Source organism: Passer montanus, unplaced genomic scaffold, assembly GCF_014805655.1.
Source record: "Passer montanus isolate IOZ18808 unplaced genomic scaffold, ASM1480565v1 scaffold2, whole genome shotgun sequence".
NCBI lineage: Eukaryota > Metazoa > Chordata > Aves > Passeriformes > Passeridae > Passer > Passer montanus.
The window spans coordinates 3390955-3409313 of NW_024366591.1; the positions used below are offsets into that span (position 1 = coordinate 3390955).

Sequence of the window (18359 nt, forward strand, 5' to 3'; positions counted from 1 at the left end):
TCTTACTGCTTATTTTGCTCTCCTAGGGACTGAATCATACTTGGACTTGTTAGGGCTTGTTCCCTGTATAATTTCAAAATGAGAGAACACACAGAGTGAAACAGTACTGAATGTAAAGTGGAAAGAATTCTAGAGAAATTACACAAATAATGCACATTTCCATACCACAAGATTTCTTAAAAATATTTTCCATGACTGTTTTTACAACTCAGTTCTACAAAACAGTGCTTGGGTCTCTCATCCATTAGAAAAAAAAAAAAATTAAAAAACCCCTAATCTTAAACATGGACAAAATGGTAGACAATGATTTCCAAAGTATTGAAAAGTCATGGTAAAAATATGCTTATGCATTTAAGGTTTTCTTTCCTTCCAAGTATTTCCTATACTGAAGAGGTGAATTCTATTATTAAATTGATTTAATTTTATCGTGTTTGGCTTCAAGGTCTTAAATTTCATATTCATTCTGTTTTTCTGTCACTTCCACTATTCTGACAAAATGGTATGCAGTAGTTTGTAATAATTTAAAATACAGAATATCTTCTTAGTCTACAAAAATTTTCAAAAATGAGATGGGCTAACCCCCATGTTATTATTATACAAAACACTACTGACAGTTCCCCAGCCTCTGCTGAAAACAAATGTAGCAAATCAGACAACATATTCGAGTTTTCTGAAATAAGAAAAAACTTTCTACAGACCAAACTCTAGCATCTACGTTTTCAAATTCAGTTTGCTTTGAAACCAATTACTATATACCAGTTTTACTAATGTTCCTCTCAGTGTCCTACAGTCCTACCATTACTTGGAAAAAATATATTCCTGAGTTAATAAAATGTGATTTATGTTTAATTAATACAAACTGGAAGTTTTTGTCTTGGAGGACTGGTGGGCAAGTTTGGAAAGATTTTCCACAAATCTCTTTAGAACCGCTCTAAAAAAAATATATATATATATTTTCAACACAGATTGTTTTGGTATGGCTATAAACAATACTAACTGAAATTTCCAGTCCTCCCCCATCTTGCCACAAGGTATCTAAGCACCTGTCTTTACTTCATTTCTGCAGAACCAGGCTTCAAATCTTGTAAATTGGAGGAAAACTTAAATATTTTTTCTTTTCAGAAAATCTTCATCCAGCTGCAAACAAATAACGGAGAAAAAATCTTTTCTAGCCAGAGCTTTGTAACTCACACAACAGGATGTTTTTGATAGATGGGAGAACAGAGACTTAGGTTCATGGTGGTTTTGCATCCATGACAATCTCACCACTAAATCATAACAGTCCCCTCCTGTTCTCTGAGCCACAATTTAATTGGCTTTGCCATGAGTGCATTCCAGTTCACTCTAGTACAGCTCACCCTGATTTTGACTCAGAGCAGCCTTCAGCATTCAAGGCCACATTTCCCCATTTATAAGTGAAAAAAATTTCATTTTCATCAATTGTTAAAAGACCTGGTAATTCTGACCTAAATTTGATTAATAAAATTACTTAAGTCACAACAGAGATTATCTGGTCCAGCTACCTTCCAGGAAACAGGAGACTTTTACCCATTCTTGCATGCCTATTTTATTCTTAAGCACACACTTTTTTCATCTTACTAGCCAGTTGACTGAACATAGGCCAACTGGATTAGCTGCTTGAGTCAAATAAATCCATCAATCTCAGTTTCTTGAGCTTGGTACTCAGGAAAGTTCAAGTCAGGTAAAAACAAGGCAGAAAAAGTGGTGTGCATTATGTCAAATTAAGACACAAAAGCTGGAGTTCCATAACGTGTGTGAAATCTAGGAAGATGGGAAACCAGACAGCAAATGGTGTGTTGTCTTTGGTGATACTCTCTTCCACTAGGAGAAGTGGAACTGGTCCTGTATCTGAACAATGAACTTCAACACACAGCCACAAACCCACACATAGCAACCAGTCAAACCCCTCTCCCCTTTTGCATGAGCTCTAATTATAATTCTTACAGAACTCTGGAGACAGGCAGGCACTGTCTTGTTTGGTTTGTCTTACACTGGCCTTTTGTTTTTTTATCTAATAGGGGTAATCTCCCTCTTAAGTATCCATGCTGGTTTTACTTCACATACCACTTGTGGCTTCATTGCAGTGAGGATGAATAAATACCCTTTACTGCATTAAGTCATCAATGGAAGTATGAGGTATAAGGTCTATCAAAGCAATTTACAGACTGATCTTTCTCTCAAAATCCTACCAGAATATTGCTCCCAAGGAAATTTTGATCTTCCAACTAATATAAGGCAGTTTGGGAAGGAAGATGATTGAATCTGAAAGATTTTAGCAGACTTGTGATTTGGAAAATGTGCATGCATGCATAACAAATCATAAGACATTTCCCATGGAGGTGGATCTTGTTGCCAGTTTTTTAAAATAATTGTATGTAGTCAGCCTTTTAAAATTTGTACCAAGACTGTTTGATCACACATAAAGGTATTATTCATTTTGCAAATTAGTTCACATATATACACTTTTTCAAGAGCTAAATGATACTAATTGCAGATTATGACTTTGTTCATTCCTGCCCAAAGGGACTTCATGTTGCTTGGAGATGTTAAATTACTGAACACAATCAAAATGAGAGCTCCAACTGAAGGAAACATCTCCACTGGAGGGATCTGAAATTATTTTTAGCTCATGTACTTGCCTTTTTTTAGCCAACTTATTAAAACTACTTCCAATTACCATTCAATTCATTTATAATGTAGAAGCTTCAAGATGACTCTGGCTCTGTGTGAAAAGTGGTTTCTAAGTATCACTTAAATTTGTTCCAAGTGTAACAGGGGAAAATAAAGAAGCAAGAGTATCTAAATTATTAAAGCAAAAAATGACAAAGTAATCCATCATGTTTTAATGAAACACAGCTAGGAATATTGTGCACATAACTTACTGCCAGAAATAGCTTTTAATTAAATAAATACAACACAAATTTGATTGGTTTTCTATCACTTACTATCTTACAAATGCATATATGCATGTACCAACACACATGCATGCAACAAACACAGAACTCTAATACAAACAGCTTAAGTCATGATGACCCTCAAGAATAAACACTACCGACTAGTTCACCAGCTATTTTAGGTGAATTTCAAGGACTGTCAGCTGGGAGTTATCACCTGTCTGAGCAATAATTCTCCTTTGTTTTTGCTCAGTACGCCTTGGCTCACTTTCCTCATAAACTATGATTCCCAAGGATGCTACACTGTTGGTCCTAAAATGTTTAGCCTCTGACTTTCCCCTTCACTTGCATTTGAAACAGAAATGGAAAAGAAATAAGAAAAAGAAGCTGATTGTGAGTGGATTTTGCAGTAACTCTGAATGACTAGTATTTTAGAGTCTGATATAATGACACACTTTTTTCCCCTCTGGAAATTAAAAGATATATTTATATTTTATATATATATATATAGATAATCAGTTATATAATGAGGCATATATCTTTCAAGTATGTTCATGACTGTTTACAAAGGAAAAAGGTCATTGAATTATTTTTTATTATTTCATTTCTGATGAATTCAGAATTTATAAAAATAAAACCCAGCATCTGAATAAATGAGAAATAAGATGTACAAATTCTAGGGCTTTACACTGCTCTGGAATTATGCACCTCTACAAAAACTGTCATTAACAGTGGCTTTTCCACCTTGGAAAAATAATGGAAAAATACTGTTTTGTACTTACCATTAGTGAATGCTTGAAAATATACAGGAATTTTAGTTAGCAAGAATTGGGACAAAGATTGATTCTTTGAGGACATCTCAAAGAACAATATCAAAACCAAACCCCCACAGTACTGGAGCACTCAGAAAAAGGATATTAAAAGGCTTACCAGGGCCTCTGATTTGATTGTTGGCCTGACCACGAAGTTTGGGTCAGGATGCAGCATAACTGGTTTAGAGACTATTGGTACCCCTGGATGACGCTGGGTAGGTGGACTTGGAGCAAGTTGCTATGGAGTTAATTTAAGAAAATTACAGTTTACAACCTAATTGTGCGAATCCATCATTTCACCAACACTCCTCAATTCAAGTGGTTTATCATAATGAGTTTAACGGCACTAATACAAAACAGAGCTGACAGAATTATTTTAACTAAGGCTTACAAAGTCAACAAACCAAAACGCAATTTCCCTTATATCCAAGTAGTAGCTTTTCACCTAAATTCTGGCTTCACCAGCAAGATTATGGAAAAATCCCAGCCCTGCTTTTGGCATTTTTCCTGTAAAGGCAACAAACTGAATGAGAAGTTAGAGGAAAAAAACCAAAACTCCTAAGGTTGAGTGTAAGAACACAGTGAACCCAAAATAAGATGTTAACTAATCCATGGCTAAATAAATATTTTAAGATGAAATTCAGCAGGGCTGCAGCAAACAGCTTTCCATAAGGAATTTCAAGTTAAATTATCTTGATTTAACAGCAAGGATTTATTAGGTTAATTCCCTGCCCTTGACTCCACAAAGTAGAGATACCCAGAGACATCTGAGAACTCATCATTCAGCATGTCCTAGTCCAATCCTACACTTCTCACTCAGCCAAAACTCCCACTGACATCAAGCACAGTTTTATTCAAGAAAAGAGTTCAAAACTGAGCCCTGTGGGTTCAGTTTCTGACTTAGGCCCAGCAACTCTTGGGACACTTTTCCCAATGTTTCTCATAGGAAATGTGATGTATTCCAGAGATCATTCTTATGGTACAAGCTGTAACCTCTGAAATTATTTATCTGCTTCCAACAAATGGGTTAAGGCACTTTTTGGATTTGGTTTTTTGTTTGTTATTTTTTGTGCATGTGCATGTGTTTTTTCCCTTGTGGGCTTATTTCCCCCATCCTTTCCTTTCTTAAATAATTTTTTTTTAAAGTTTGAATCAGATATTTTAAAGTCCCTGTGGATATCACTCAACTAATGCTGTTCCACTCTGCAAAATACATTGTATCATTAAACACTGAACTTACATGCATCAGAATCAACAGATTCACAGATACCAATGTGTTAAACTGCACTGGAACTGGATTTTTTCTTCTGGAGTTGCACAATTTAGCAACAGATTTTTCTAGAGTGCAGAATGGATGTCTGATCATTCTGGCTCAAAATCAGTGCAAAGATACCAAACAAATGGTGGTTCTGAGATGAAATTTGCATATTAGCACCCATTATATTTAAAAGGTAGTTTGAACCTAGCAATTTTTGCTTTGATGGAAGAACATACAGACATTTGCAACATGCAGAAATTGACTGCATTTTGCTAAACTCTTGAAATGCAAAATCCCTGGACCATTAGGAGTCACTTCCACCACTTGCGCTTTCAGCACAGCAATGTATCAACACAAATCATTCCATGTGCTGAATTTTAAATAAATTATCCCTGCAGAGTGAAACCCTTGGCAATTCCTTGTCATTAGCACTACATGGGAAGTTCATGAAACCACAGCCATGATAAACAGCTTGTGACATACCAGCGGGTTGCTTGACACAGGGGACGCTTTGCCAACGTGGGAGGTGTTTCTTACAACCTAAACAGCAACACACTTAGTACTGGGTTCATATAAAGTGTAAAGCTAATAATATTTTTTTTCAGAAACAGACAATTTATACCAGATATTTTAACAGCTAGTTCTCAAGACTGTCTCTGACAGGATTTTATTCCTTTTGTCAGGTTTTGTTCAAGCTGAATTGGAAATTAATTTATCTGAGTTAAAACCAAAAATGGAGCAATGTGGAGAAGATTTACCAGCTTGAGTAATATTAAATGAACTTATGGGACAACTACAGTTGTCTTTTTGGCTTTAGCAGGCATTACACAAGATCTTTAATCCACAGCCACGCAAATGCACTGCTTTTGCTTATCTGTGGGCTTAAAAACAGACTTTGTAAAAGGTAGCAAGAATAAATTGTCAAGCTTTGGATTTTTCTTCCATTTCTGAAACGACATGAAATATATTGAATTATCTGTTTATAAACAAAGCAGCTTTGGCTCAATTAATTTTACTAAGAGCCTAGTTATTTCCTCATATACAGTAATTACATTCAGTGAAAACTGACATTAATTTCAAAGACTAGGTTATTTATTGTATATTATTGTTACCTAACATATTTTTCTTAATTATTAATTTACTTTCTCTAACACAGCTAGCAGTGACAAACTGCCAGAAACAGATATTAGATTATATTGATTTGGGGTCAGATAAGTATGGCAATTATTTTTAACACAGCCAGCAGTGACAAACTGCCAGAAACAGATATTAGATTATATTGATTTGGGGTCGGATAAGTATGGCTATATTATGGCTATATAGCTATATCCGTTATATATGGCTATGACGGATAAGTTCCTATATTACTCCTTCTGTCTGAATAGTCTCTGTCCTCTTTAGAAGAGTGTATTTCTCCTCTCAACACAGGTATTTTGTACACTTGTGTCATTTCACATCATTTTTATTTTGCAAATAACTTGGGAGACCTGTTATCCATAACATGGCATGATATTTCCATTTCAGTAGATCTAGCACATTCTTGGCACTCAAAATGTATGAACCACATAGATCAAACACTATCAGAGGTCCACATAAGTTTACCAATCATTCATGGGTCACATTGGGGCAATTATTCACAGAAAGAGAATCTGCCAGTTTCCACCAAAAAGGAATAAATTTGCATATTCTTCCCCACCTAAGGAAATTCATGCAAATACAGAGACTCTTTAGCAAACATGCAAAACCCCCAAAACTCAACAGTGCAGTCAGTCAACCCATGCAGAAAACTGTGTAGGAAAGAAGTGACCATATGGGATCCTCTTCTGCTGCTTGAAACAAGTAAGCAGCTTTTGCCAAAGGAACAAGTACATGACTCTCTCTACAGTGCTTAGCAAAGGGAATTATGATGAGTCAGCTGCCATTTCTTTCCTAAAGCGAGATTTGGCACAGGATTTCTTTTATTTGATCCTCTTTTGAACTCAGATTGAAATGAGAAAGTCAATATTTTCTCAAAGTGCAAAAAGTCAAACCAAGTTATCAGCTCTTGCTTTTTTGTTTTACACAGTTTTGACCTTTTAAAAGTTTGACCTTTTGACTTTAAGCCAATCTTCTTTGTCCACTCTTCTCACCTAACAAAGCAATTTGATGACACATTTCAAGCACTTCTACAAGTCATTTTCACTGCAGGGATACTTTTCTCAAATTTAACAATGAAATAATCTGCTGCCTGTGATTGCTTTTTAAAAAAAAAGTCTTTAATCACTCAAATCCAAACAATCTTTTTCTTTAAACTGATACATTCTGCTTAGTACACCTGCAGCTAATAGGGTTACAAGGTATGCAAGCAGGAGAGCATATTTCTCCTGATTTACATTTAAAAAATGTTAAAATGAAACTACCTCTGGCCTGCATTCACTATTGAAAAAAATGAAGAATCCACCCCATTCCCTCTTTTAACATTGCCAGAGGCAGAAGGATAGGTCCAGTGGACAAAGATGGTGATGCATCAGGGCAGGGAGGCACGCAGGGGAATGATAAAGGAGCAAGCAACCAAACAGATCCCGAGGTCACCTGGGAAGCTGGTGTTACCAACAGGGCTGGACCTCGTGGAACATTTGAGGCAGGAGATGGCTGAGCTGGTGGTGCTGGGGTAACAATGGGGGGAGGCGGTGGCGGCGGAGGCGGCGGCGCGCGCTGTTTGGGTTTGTCAACTTCATCTAAGTTGATGTCATCGAGATCCGTGGTGTGCAGCTGCAGGCCCCCGGCAAAGCGCCGCATCGAGGTGGCAGAGGGAGGGGCAGAAGGACGCCCACTCACAGGCTATGGGTGACAGAGCAGAAACTGCCTCAACACTTCCAAAGAATGGGCAGCCCTAGAACACCACTCAGCCCAACTGCTCCTCCACAGGAAGGTCTTTGCTTCTCCCACACAGAATATACACAAATGTTTTCGTCTCTGAAAGCCTGTCCAAAAGCACTCCTTGGGATTCCAGTTTGAAAAGAAAAATGGGAGTGGTGTGACAGCAGCTACTGGGGTAAGGGGGTGGACAAAATAAACTCCACAAAACCCCAGTGGCATGAAGCATGAAGTTTTCAGTTTCCTCCTTCCTTACGAGGAGGAAGCAAGAATTACTCCTCACAAAGGTGGTTATTTGAAGGAAAATAATCAAAGACAGGCCTTGAGATTCTATGCTGTTAAAAAAGGGAAAGGGGTTAAAGTTGTGTAAACATAACCACACATGAGTACAAGAAAGGAAACTAAGCTTGAGCAGCTATGAAAACAAAAATTTAATGTGCTATTAAATTCAGAACCTCAAGGGGCTTGAGATAATTTATGTTAATCCACAAGGGGCTTGAAATCTTATAATTTATATTAATCCACACCAGATCTAGTGGGGTACTAAACTTCAGAATGCAATGAGCAGCTCATCCAAAAAAATAAGGATGACTGGGAGATTAGAGTCTACATATGCTTAACATTTCTTTTATCAGTGATCCAGCTGAAGTATCTGAGAAAATTCAGTCATTTTGCTATTTTGTAGACTCAGCTGAGGAAACCTTACATAGATAAGCTGTCTGACAGACACATTCATCTTACTCTAACATGGCAACATGTCCCTCAATTGGATAACACTTTTCACATTCTTCTTATCTAACATGCTCACCTCTTTGTGTTGAAAAATTGCTATTTGTTTGGCAGAGGACATCTCGACTGCTCTTGTTCCCAAGAAACAGCTCCAACCTGTAGTACCTGAATACCTTTCAGCTGCATTATTTACTCCTCAGGAGCATTCAGGTTTTGTGTTTTACATGTTTTAACTGCTTGGGTAGGTTTGTAGACGTAATGGAAAAATTGATGGAACAAACACAACAGAGTGTGGGTCTTAAATCCAGACCCTTAAATTCAGGTTGAGCTCTGAAAATACAACAGTGTTTGTAATTTTCCTTCTTACTTTACAAAGGGGGACAAAGTTCTAGCAGAACACAGGCTGCCAAGTTTGGATAGTGAGAGAAAACCTCTGCATAATCATTCCACTAAAGACCTGCACTGAAAAACCACATGGATCTGAGCCTAGGGCCATGAGGAACAAAAGATCAGCTGCTTTTTTCAGAGCTGCTCCAGCTGACCTGAAGGAAAATCATGCAAGAGCATTCCCCAAGGACCCTTTTGTGGTTGCAGTTTCTCGGGGATCCCATGGGAGCTCAGTAGATTGCAGCATTCCTCTTGGAAGTGGCTTTCCTTGGAAGACAGCCAGAGCAACGGGATGGTGGGAAAGCCTCACTGCACATCTAGAACCATCAGGCTCCAAGGAACAATCACTTTCTGCAGCTCCCCTGATTAAAGGGGACTACTTAAAGCACAAGCCCAAACCCTAGTCCTTGTGAGTTTCGTATCTTTTTGTAATTTTCTTATCCTGTTCCTTTATTTCACACAATACAACAAAGCTTCCAAGAGCTCATCATCAATGATCTTGTATTCACATGATACTAATAAATATAGCTGGATCTAGCTTTTGTTACTGGCAGCATGTCCCACCTAGCCCAAATATTTCATAAAACTGTTAATTTAGTGGTGATAATAGAGTTATATAGGACAATATACAATCAGTTCATTAAAATAATGTTTAAATTGCCATGAACTGTAGGAAAAACAAATTCTATAGATTGTAAGTCATCAATTATTGACTTTTTCCCCTGTCTCTGAGAATGGACTGATGTGGGAAAGACAAAGACAGATTTTTTCACCTGTTGCTTTTAGGAGACAATTTTCATTTATGTAGACATCATGCAATATATGGAAAAGCTATAATTTTACCTCAGGAGACTCATTCTCCACAGAGGAGATCTGTTCTAATCGTGTTTGACAAAGTCTTTCCACCCAGTGCTGCACCTTTTCTGATTCTTCCAGGTCTTCTCGTTCTGTCTCAGATACCTTGACCATAACATTGGTGCATTAGAAAAGGTTATAGGTATGGTCATAAGACAAATATATTTCAAAAGTATGAAATGCCACCTAAGATAGTTTTTAAAATAATAATGATAATTTTAAGGATTCCTTATTTTGCTGTTTTTCAGTAAATTCATCACTACACATGGACACAACTGCAGAGATACCCTTGTTTAAGCAAAAGCTGAGCAGAAATAAGAAAATGTGGCAACAGCATTTTGCAGTAAAACAGTTTTTAAAATTTCATTATCTTTGAAATAATTAAACAAATGTCCTGCTATGATAATTCCACTAAAAATCCATCTAATTTTCTTTCAATATAGCTTTGCACTTGATAAATCACAACATACCTCTTGCACAAGACGATTTATTTTCAATTGTTTTTCTTTCTCCAGCATTCCTTCTTTCTCCTTGGCAAGTTTTTGCTCAAACTCCATTTCCTTTTTATTCTTCTTCTGTTCACAAAAACTATCACTTTTTGACTTCTTTCTTTCTTTCCCCTTCTGGGAAGGTTTTGTGACAAAAATTTTTACATCACTAAAACCACCACGAACTGTGATCTTGTTACATGAGTGTCTGCCTTGAAAAATTAATTACAGTCTATGCAAGTATGGAGATGGTTTTTTAAAAGAAAATCCAAAGTTCACTTACACAGAAATTTGCAGGAAAGTAAACTTTGGAGGGCTTGTGCCCCACTAACATAAGCTGGATGAGATAAGAGAATTCAACTTTTTTGTTCCTCTGCAAAGTTACAACTTTAGGGCACACAGGCCCATTACAAAAGTGCATATTCAGACAGTTCTGGTTGGGTCTTGATTTTCCATCTCTCTTGTTTTGGCATTTATGTATAAATATATGAACGATTACTTTCAGGTGACAGATGCTCATGTATAGGTAGATGTGCATAGTCCATGCATACAACAGCTTCATGCATATGCCCTAGAATAATTATTGCATCCCCTAATAAAACTGAAATAAGGAATTACAAAGGAAAGGTTTAGATCAGTGTAGAAAGTGAGTTGCTTCCAAGAAGGAACAGTGCATCGCAAAGACCATGCAGCTCCTACAAACACTGAGTAAAATCTGCTCAGATGAGTTAAATAATACAGCACAAAGTGACTCTAAAATTTTGGATGTAGGATACAAACAAGGGGAAAAGCTACATAGTCTTTTGGAAGCCTCTGTTTCCGTTGTCTTCAAAACACACACTGCTCCTTATTTCTTCCTTAGTGATGTCACATTTTCTGCTACCCTTTCACATTTGCACAGGTAGGACTTGGTTCATTTTGCAAATGCCATGTTCTCCTTTTATTTATGAAAAGTAAAACAGAGGAGCAGGTGAGCACTTATTGACAATTACTTCCCCAGCCAGAAAGGGTGTGCTTCAGGTTTGATTTTCTGCTTTCCCATCATCATCAGCTATTGACTTTTCTTGCTTTGAATTCCCAAAACCACCACGAACTGCTTCACATTAAATTGCATTGTTTGTCTTCCTTTCACTTTTTGCACGTTAATATTGATAACAAAGCCTTGGAGAACAGACATTTTCCCTGGCAGCTACAGAAGCCAATTCCCCCAGTCAAGCAGTTAACTGAACTTTGTACTGCTGAGTTCAGTGGGATGTGGTCTATTGCTTCATGGTTACGTGGTGATGGTGTTTTAGGGAGGGGAGCAGGGGGAAAAGGAGCCCCAAAAACATTGGAGATAAAGCTTAACTAAAAAAATCTAGATTTTCACACTTATGTTTTAACATAAGCCTAATTCTGTGGTCTGTTTTATTCAGGGCTAATTAGTTTTCACCTTAACAACAATTGCCAGTATCATCCTCTTAAAAATTCAAAGATACATTTAATACTGTCTGCTAGATTAACATCAGGCAGGTCAACTTGCTAGGTATCAACATTTGAAGAACCACCAAATTCAAAGGCACTCTAGGCAGTACAAAAGCCAAAGTCTTCTAGAACATGAACATATATCTGACTGTCTTAGCTGAACTCGCAACATTCAGATACAACAGGATGATTCATCCTTTCCTACAATTTTCCCCATGGATTCAGTTTACTTCCTATTATAGATATTTTTAGTACAGAGTGAAATTTTGGTTTTGAAACAAACAAAAAATCATTAGCAATAGGGAGTAGGATAAAAATTCATCACTGCCAAAAGCAAATGATTAAAAATAAAACTTTTCAAGTTTCCAGTGCACACAGTATGGTAAAGTTCAACAGGAATTGTGTTAAGATCATTAGTATATGAAGAGGTATTTGGGCATTCTCTGAACTACAGTTGTCAGCAGCAACACAAAATTTACCCTCTTTGTGTGAAGAGTTTCCACAGTATACATCTATAATTTTCAGATAAAAATCCTAACTGCCCTGGCTTTCACACAGGTTACAGATCCATGATGATTTAGCACTAGCAGTACAAAAAGCTATTGGAATGCACCATCTTCTCCTAATCTGTTTTAAGGGGAACAGGTATATCCTGGGCACACAGAAGGTCAAAGCAATAGTCCTAAACAGTGACAGAGATACTTCATCTGTCAGAAACAATCCTGACCTCCTCCGAATCCTTGAGTTCTTGCCAGATACACACACCAAATCTTCATGACACTTTTATCACAGTTAGTTACCAAAAACCCACCCACTAAAGCACACAACACAACAGCAATCCCCCTATAACATGGCTAATATACATAAATTGCAAGAAATAAAGAGAAGGAAGCAACAGCAAGTATAAAATATTATTTGAAACTCTCATAAATTGAAATTGCAATACTTCAGCAGTATTCTGTACAGAAGTATTCTATCAGCTTAAAGATTGTTAACTTTTTTTTTTTTTTGCTGATATCTATATGCCTAAAAGCGTCTTTTTAATTTTTTTTTTTTTTTTTTTGCTGATATGTATATGCCTAAAAGCCTTTTGCCTTCAGCACTCCTCTTACAGGGAGATTTGCAAAGCTATAATCAGATAATTTTTGTCTCTACTGTTTTTATATACACGATTGGAGAACATGAGGACATGCACTGCCCACCTGTAATGAAAACCTGCCAAGTATTGTTATACAATTCCCTCTGCCCATGGCAGAACCCAGAGCCTGAAGGACCAAGTCCTAGACACATGCATCCCAAAGGCATCTTAATTTGTACACACGCTAAAAGAAGGAACATTTTACTATAAAGAATGTTTACTAATAACAGAGAAGAAGAAAAATGAGGAATTCCAATTCAAACACACACACAGCAAACAAATTCACATTTCAAACTTGGTACCTTACGAATTGTGGGAAATTTCCCTTCATACCGATAAAACCATCCAAAAGCTACAAAAGGTAAAGGAAAAATTGTTTTTTGAAGAAAAACCAAGGACAGGCTCATACTTAGACCTATCAACGCTGATATGTGTAACTGATTAAAATTTATTTGAAGGCGCAACACCAGAGGTTTGATATTACTTACAAGTTCTTGGCTAAATTATTGATAAATGGTTCTAGAACATGTAGTCATAGGCATCCCTTATTTTAATGATACATATTTTATGCCAAACAAAGAAAATGCAACAAGTAATCTTCATACAGCACCACACAGGCATTGCATTGCTAAGATTTCTATGGTCACGGCCCTACTTTAGAGTAGTTTTAGCAAGCCTTGTGAAAATTAAACAGGTGTGCAAACTCATTCAAGCTTGTGGCATAACATGGCTTTTGAGGAGACATGAAAAGCTCCATTTCCCAGGACAAAATATTTCAAGCCAAGTGCATAAGTATTATAACATATATCACTGAGTAAAAACATACAAAAGAATGTATGAGCATAACTTTATATAAGAAACACTTTTCTGTAGAGTTGTTAGATTTCATATCAAGATATCTTTAGATGCAGTGACAGCAGCAGTGTCAAAATCTTTCATAATTTACTAAAGGACCATGTATATTGCCCTAGGAAAACTAAATGGTCAGCTGAATGTCAGGACTGATTGTCAGGAGGAGGTGAGACACAGGAAGAATCTGAATCAGGATAGGAAGTTAGAGCTGAGTGGCAAACCTGTTTGTCCTGCTTCACGTTCACTTCATCCATGTCATCTGTTTCAAGTGGGTCATGTGCAACTCCCTTTAAATCTTCTAGAGAAACAAAGGAGGAAAGGGGTGAGGGGACAGAAGTGACAGTAACTGGGGGTTCCCATGAAATGAAAAAGAAAGCAGTAATGTGTGACTAGAAGTTTCCATGAAACAAAAAAACGTAGTTAGTGATGGGAAGTTTTTCTAAAGAATTGTTCAAAAAAAAAGGCCCTACTTAATCTCCAACCTCCTCCAGTCCTGAAGAGCTGTTAGAATCTACATGTGGACAACTGGTCTGCTATGTAGTGAAGGGAAGCCTGAGGAGTTCGGTGGCTTTTCCTGTAACAGAACCATCAGCAGACTTCCCCAAAGTCACACACAAAAATAATATAATAAAATAATACCAGGTTAGGAATCAGCCCAGGTCTCCTATAAATTATGGAACAAGAGCTTTCCACATTTTTCTTTTGCAATACAATTTTAGTACACTCTCCACATGCAATTTGCAGCTTCCAATTTAGCTTCTTAACTGCCAGCTAAGCGCCAACTCTCTTAGTTCCCTTTGGAAAGTAATTCAGAAATCCAGCAGCATCCTGGGCTGCATCAAGAGCAGCATGGGCAGCAGGGCAAGGGAGGGAGTTCTGCCCCTCTGCTCTGCTTCCATGAGACCCCTCCTGGAGTGCTACATCCAGCTCTGGGGCTCCTAATATAAGATGGATGTAGATGTGTTGGAATGGGTCCAGCAGAGGGCCATGAAGATGATCAGAGGGCTGGAGCACTTCTGCTATGAGGAAAGGCTGAGGGAGTTAAGGCTTCAGCCGCGAGAAGAGAAGGCTGTTGGAAGACCTTAGATCAGTCTTTCTGTACCTAAAAGGGGCCATCAGAAAATTGGAAAGTAACTTTTTAAAAGGGCATGTAGTGACAGGACACAGGAGAATGGCTTTAAACTAAAAGTGGATAGATTTATATTAGATACTAGGAAGAAATTCTTTACTGTGAGGCACTGGAACAGATTTCCCAGGGTAGGTGGTGGATGTCCTGTGCCTGGCAGCGTTCAAGGCCAGGTTGGATGGGGCTCTGAGCAACCTGGTCTAGTGGAAGGTGTCCCTACCCATGGCAGGGGGGTGGAACAAGGTGATCTTTAAGATCCATTCCAAGTCAAACTGTGATATGGTTGACAGATAAACACTGAACAGAAACAACATGCAAAACAATGCACCAAATTCCCAATGTTGATGCTTGATACTATTTCTTACTAAACCTTACTATTTTATTTTTCCTGCTGCTGATTGTTGAAAACAATGACTATTTGAATGGATGTAGATTTTGCAAGATAGGTACCTGTTAAGTAAAAGTCATTTAATAGATTTATCATATGTCTCCAGCCTTCTGAAAATAATCAGTTCATAGCTAGCTTAATTTGGAGACAAACTAGTGGTATATTCCATAGAACTCAGTGATGTGTCTGAGACAAATAGAAGGAGGCAATTTGACATCAATTACTTACTTTTGTGTTTGGAACGAGGGGCAGAGTGCACTTCTGCAGTTACAGTTTTTAGAGACTTGGGTGGTTCTTTAGGACCCCAGTCTTCTTCCCACTCCTTTTTAAATTTCTCTTCCTCTGCTGTTATCCTAGAGGAAACAAATGCAGTTAGACATTCTGAGTACAAAACAGTATATATTCATTACCATTATAATTTTCCAGCATATCTGGTTTTTTCTCCTGAATATAAAACATAATAAACTGCATCTTCTTCATAACTGAATTCCTTTCATCAATTTGTTTCACTTACTAAGCTACTAAGATAATTTGCAAAATATAGCATAAGATATTCTTATTTAATATTTAGAATTCTGAGGCCTATTATATAAACACCTGCACAGATACTAAGCCATGAGTGACTCACTATAGTACTGACACTCACCTTAAAGGAAATAAAAAAAATCTCTCATTTAGCAATTTTTCATTTTTATAATGGGAATTACTTACTAGAAAAACTGAAACACTGAGGGACAGAATATCTATCATACACCTAAATCAGGTGTCACAATGGCAAATTATACCTAAAAAATATGTGACTCCTCTACCTTTAAATCTATTTTGATGATTGCCTCCTAAACACATAGTTCTAGGTTGCCATAAAAAGTGAGTCTTCCCCAAAAGAGAGGAATACTGTTGAAATGGAAACCATATTAAATTCTGCATTCTAGGAAAAAAAATAAAAAAAGAGAGGAGAGAGGAATAGACAGGTACGGATAGAGAATGTGGGTGGTGCAGAGAGTGTCACAACTCAGGAAAACAGCATGCAACAGAAGTAAATTACCTAGTATGGAACCTTGATCAGAGAAAAAAAGATGTTTCAAACAAAAATTCAGCAAATACCAACTATGTCACAGCAGAAGTGCTGAATAACCTAACAATATGTAGCTTCATATATGTTGTCTTAAATGATCCAAGATCTATTCTTGACTATACCTTGCCTTGAACTGATAATGTGGTGCCAAAATTTACCAGGTCTTAGATATATATGATGCTATTTATATTTGGATTATCTTTTGCATCTCTAAATTAGCTAAAGTAAATTGAAAAAATATTCACATGGAGTCAAAACACTCTTAAATCTGTAGCTGAGCTCACTATTTAAATTTAGAGGCATTGTCAGGGAACAATGGACAAAATTTTTTTTCATTTAATTTTAGTTTTAAAAAGTTGGAGTTACAATGTAACATGCAGTACATAGTTAGTGACATTTGCCATTTAGGCACATACGAAATATTTTCAAACGTAAGATACCAAAAAAGGGCACAGTGACTTTATACAAGGAGCTCCTGCAGAAAGGATTCTTAAAAGAAGGCACGGCATGATACTCACAAACAATTAATACAGAAAAATATTGTATTTTAGCCTGCCACACCTGCTCATTAAATCTCAGCTTTAGATTTCATCTAGGTTCCTCTACTACCATTCTCCCTCTTCCTCACCCAGGAGATTGAAACCAAGTTAACAGTTTGGATTGTGATATGGAAAAGCTTAAAAATGTCTGAGCAACACTTAAAAATTATACAAGGAAGTATAAAGCTGTGCTAGACTTTACAATGTGCAGCCCTCAGGGCATGAGAGCCCTCCCTGAGTGAGTAAAGATGCTCTTAGTGCAGAACAACACAGCAGACATCCAACATCCGTTATAAGAGACAGGCAATCTAGATTTGGAGAACAGAACCATCCTTCACCTGTGATGGTCTGCTTTTATGGCAGCTTTTGGCTATTGCAGGAATTTCTATATAGGCCACAAATAAAGAACAGGATGTTACCAACTCCCTGGGATCCGAAAAGGGAAATGCATAACAATTCATCCATGTGCTGTTGTAGAGCCCCCAGCAGGACTGCCAGAAGATTTTTCTCTTGTGACAGCTGGGGAATATATTTCTTTATGCACCTTACAAATTCAGAAATCCCTGCTCTTTTTCTATCAGAAAATTTTAGCTAATACAGATACATAAAAAGAGACTTAAATGAATTAAATTAATTAAAACCCCTTAATATGGCAAAGGGGCAAATCCAAAGACTTGAGGGTCAGTTCTAGCCCTAAAAGGCTGAATCAAAACAGATATTATTCTGCAATTTGCATTTTCATGCAATTTCTTGGCATCATTTAGAAGTGAAGTTAATTACTGTGATAACAACTGGTTAATTTCAAACTTGCAAATGTAAAAGAATGCCGAAGTTAAAAATATATGATCTGTTTCTTAGCAGTACTGCTTTTTTTCTCTTAGAATTAAATGTAGTGTTTCAGTGATAACAGAGTAAACAAGTTCTGGGACATGGAATTTTCTTAAGTTTCTCTATATATTAATAATACCTTTAAAATAAGTGCTCAATTTCAACTTCACACTGAATTTACTATTGCCTCATGTTTATTTATAATCCTAATGTTTACAGGTGCTGATTTTCAGATCAGTTTCCTATTCTTTAACTGTGGTGTACTTACTGATATGTACTGGATCCTACCTTTAGCTAAATGGAAATACTACACAATTTTATTTGAAAGCAATATGCAGAATGTTTTCAGCCAGATCTCATCTAATACACAAAGAACCCTTTTCCAGGTGGCACAGTGCCTGTGTAAGGTTTTTACTCACTGCTCTATTTCTCTGCGATATCTCTCTTCTTCCTCTGCAGCCTTCTGGGAAATCTCCAGCTTTCTTCTATAATAAGTGGAATTAGGACAACATGATAAAAATAGTATTTTCTGAGAAAGAACCTTAGCAAAGTGTGTCAGCATATAGTTAGTTAAAGTTAAAAACAGTAAATACATTTGTATTGGGGGAAAATGCCCTGTTTTAAAAGTCATCTTTAAGATACCAAAGTA

The 18359-nt window shown here is 37.0% G+C and overlaps 1 protein-coding gene across 2 annotated transcripts in view; it reads right to left on the reverse strand.

Annotated features, from left to right (window-relative positions):
- Window positions 1-18359, reverse strand: part of USH1C (USH1 protein network component harmonin) — a 46139-nt gene that overhangs the window by 8829 nt on the left and 18951 nt on the right. Inside the window, exons 13-19 of one of the 2 annotated variants that reach the window (XM_039707712.1) lie at window positions 18130-18195; window positions 15497-15621; window positions 13976-14052; window positions 10283-10435; window positions 9801-9917; window positions 7557-7805; window positions 3846-3965 (exon numbers count right to left, since the gene is read on the reverse strand). In XM_039707712.1, coding sequence (XP_039563646.1) covers window positions 3846-3965; window positions 7557-7805; window positions 9801-9917; window positions 10283-10435; window positions 13976-14052; window positions 15497-15621; window positions 18130-18195 — 907 coding nt within the window. The remainder of the gene's footprint in view (window positions 1-3845; window positions 3966-7556; window positions 7806-9800; window positions 9918-10282; window positions 10436-13975; window positions 14053-15496; window positions 15622-18129; window positions 18196-18359) is intronic. The other variant, XM_039707713.1, reaches the window with a different exon arrangement.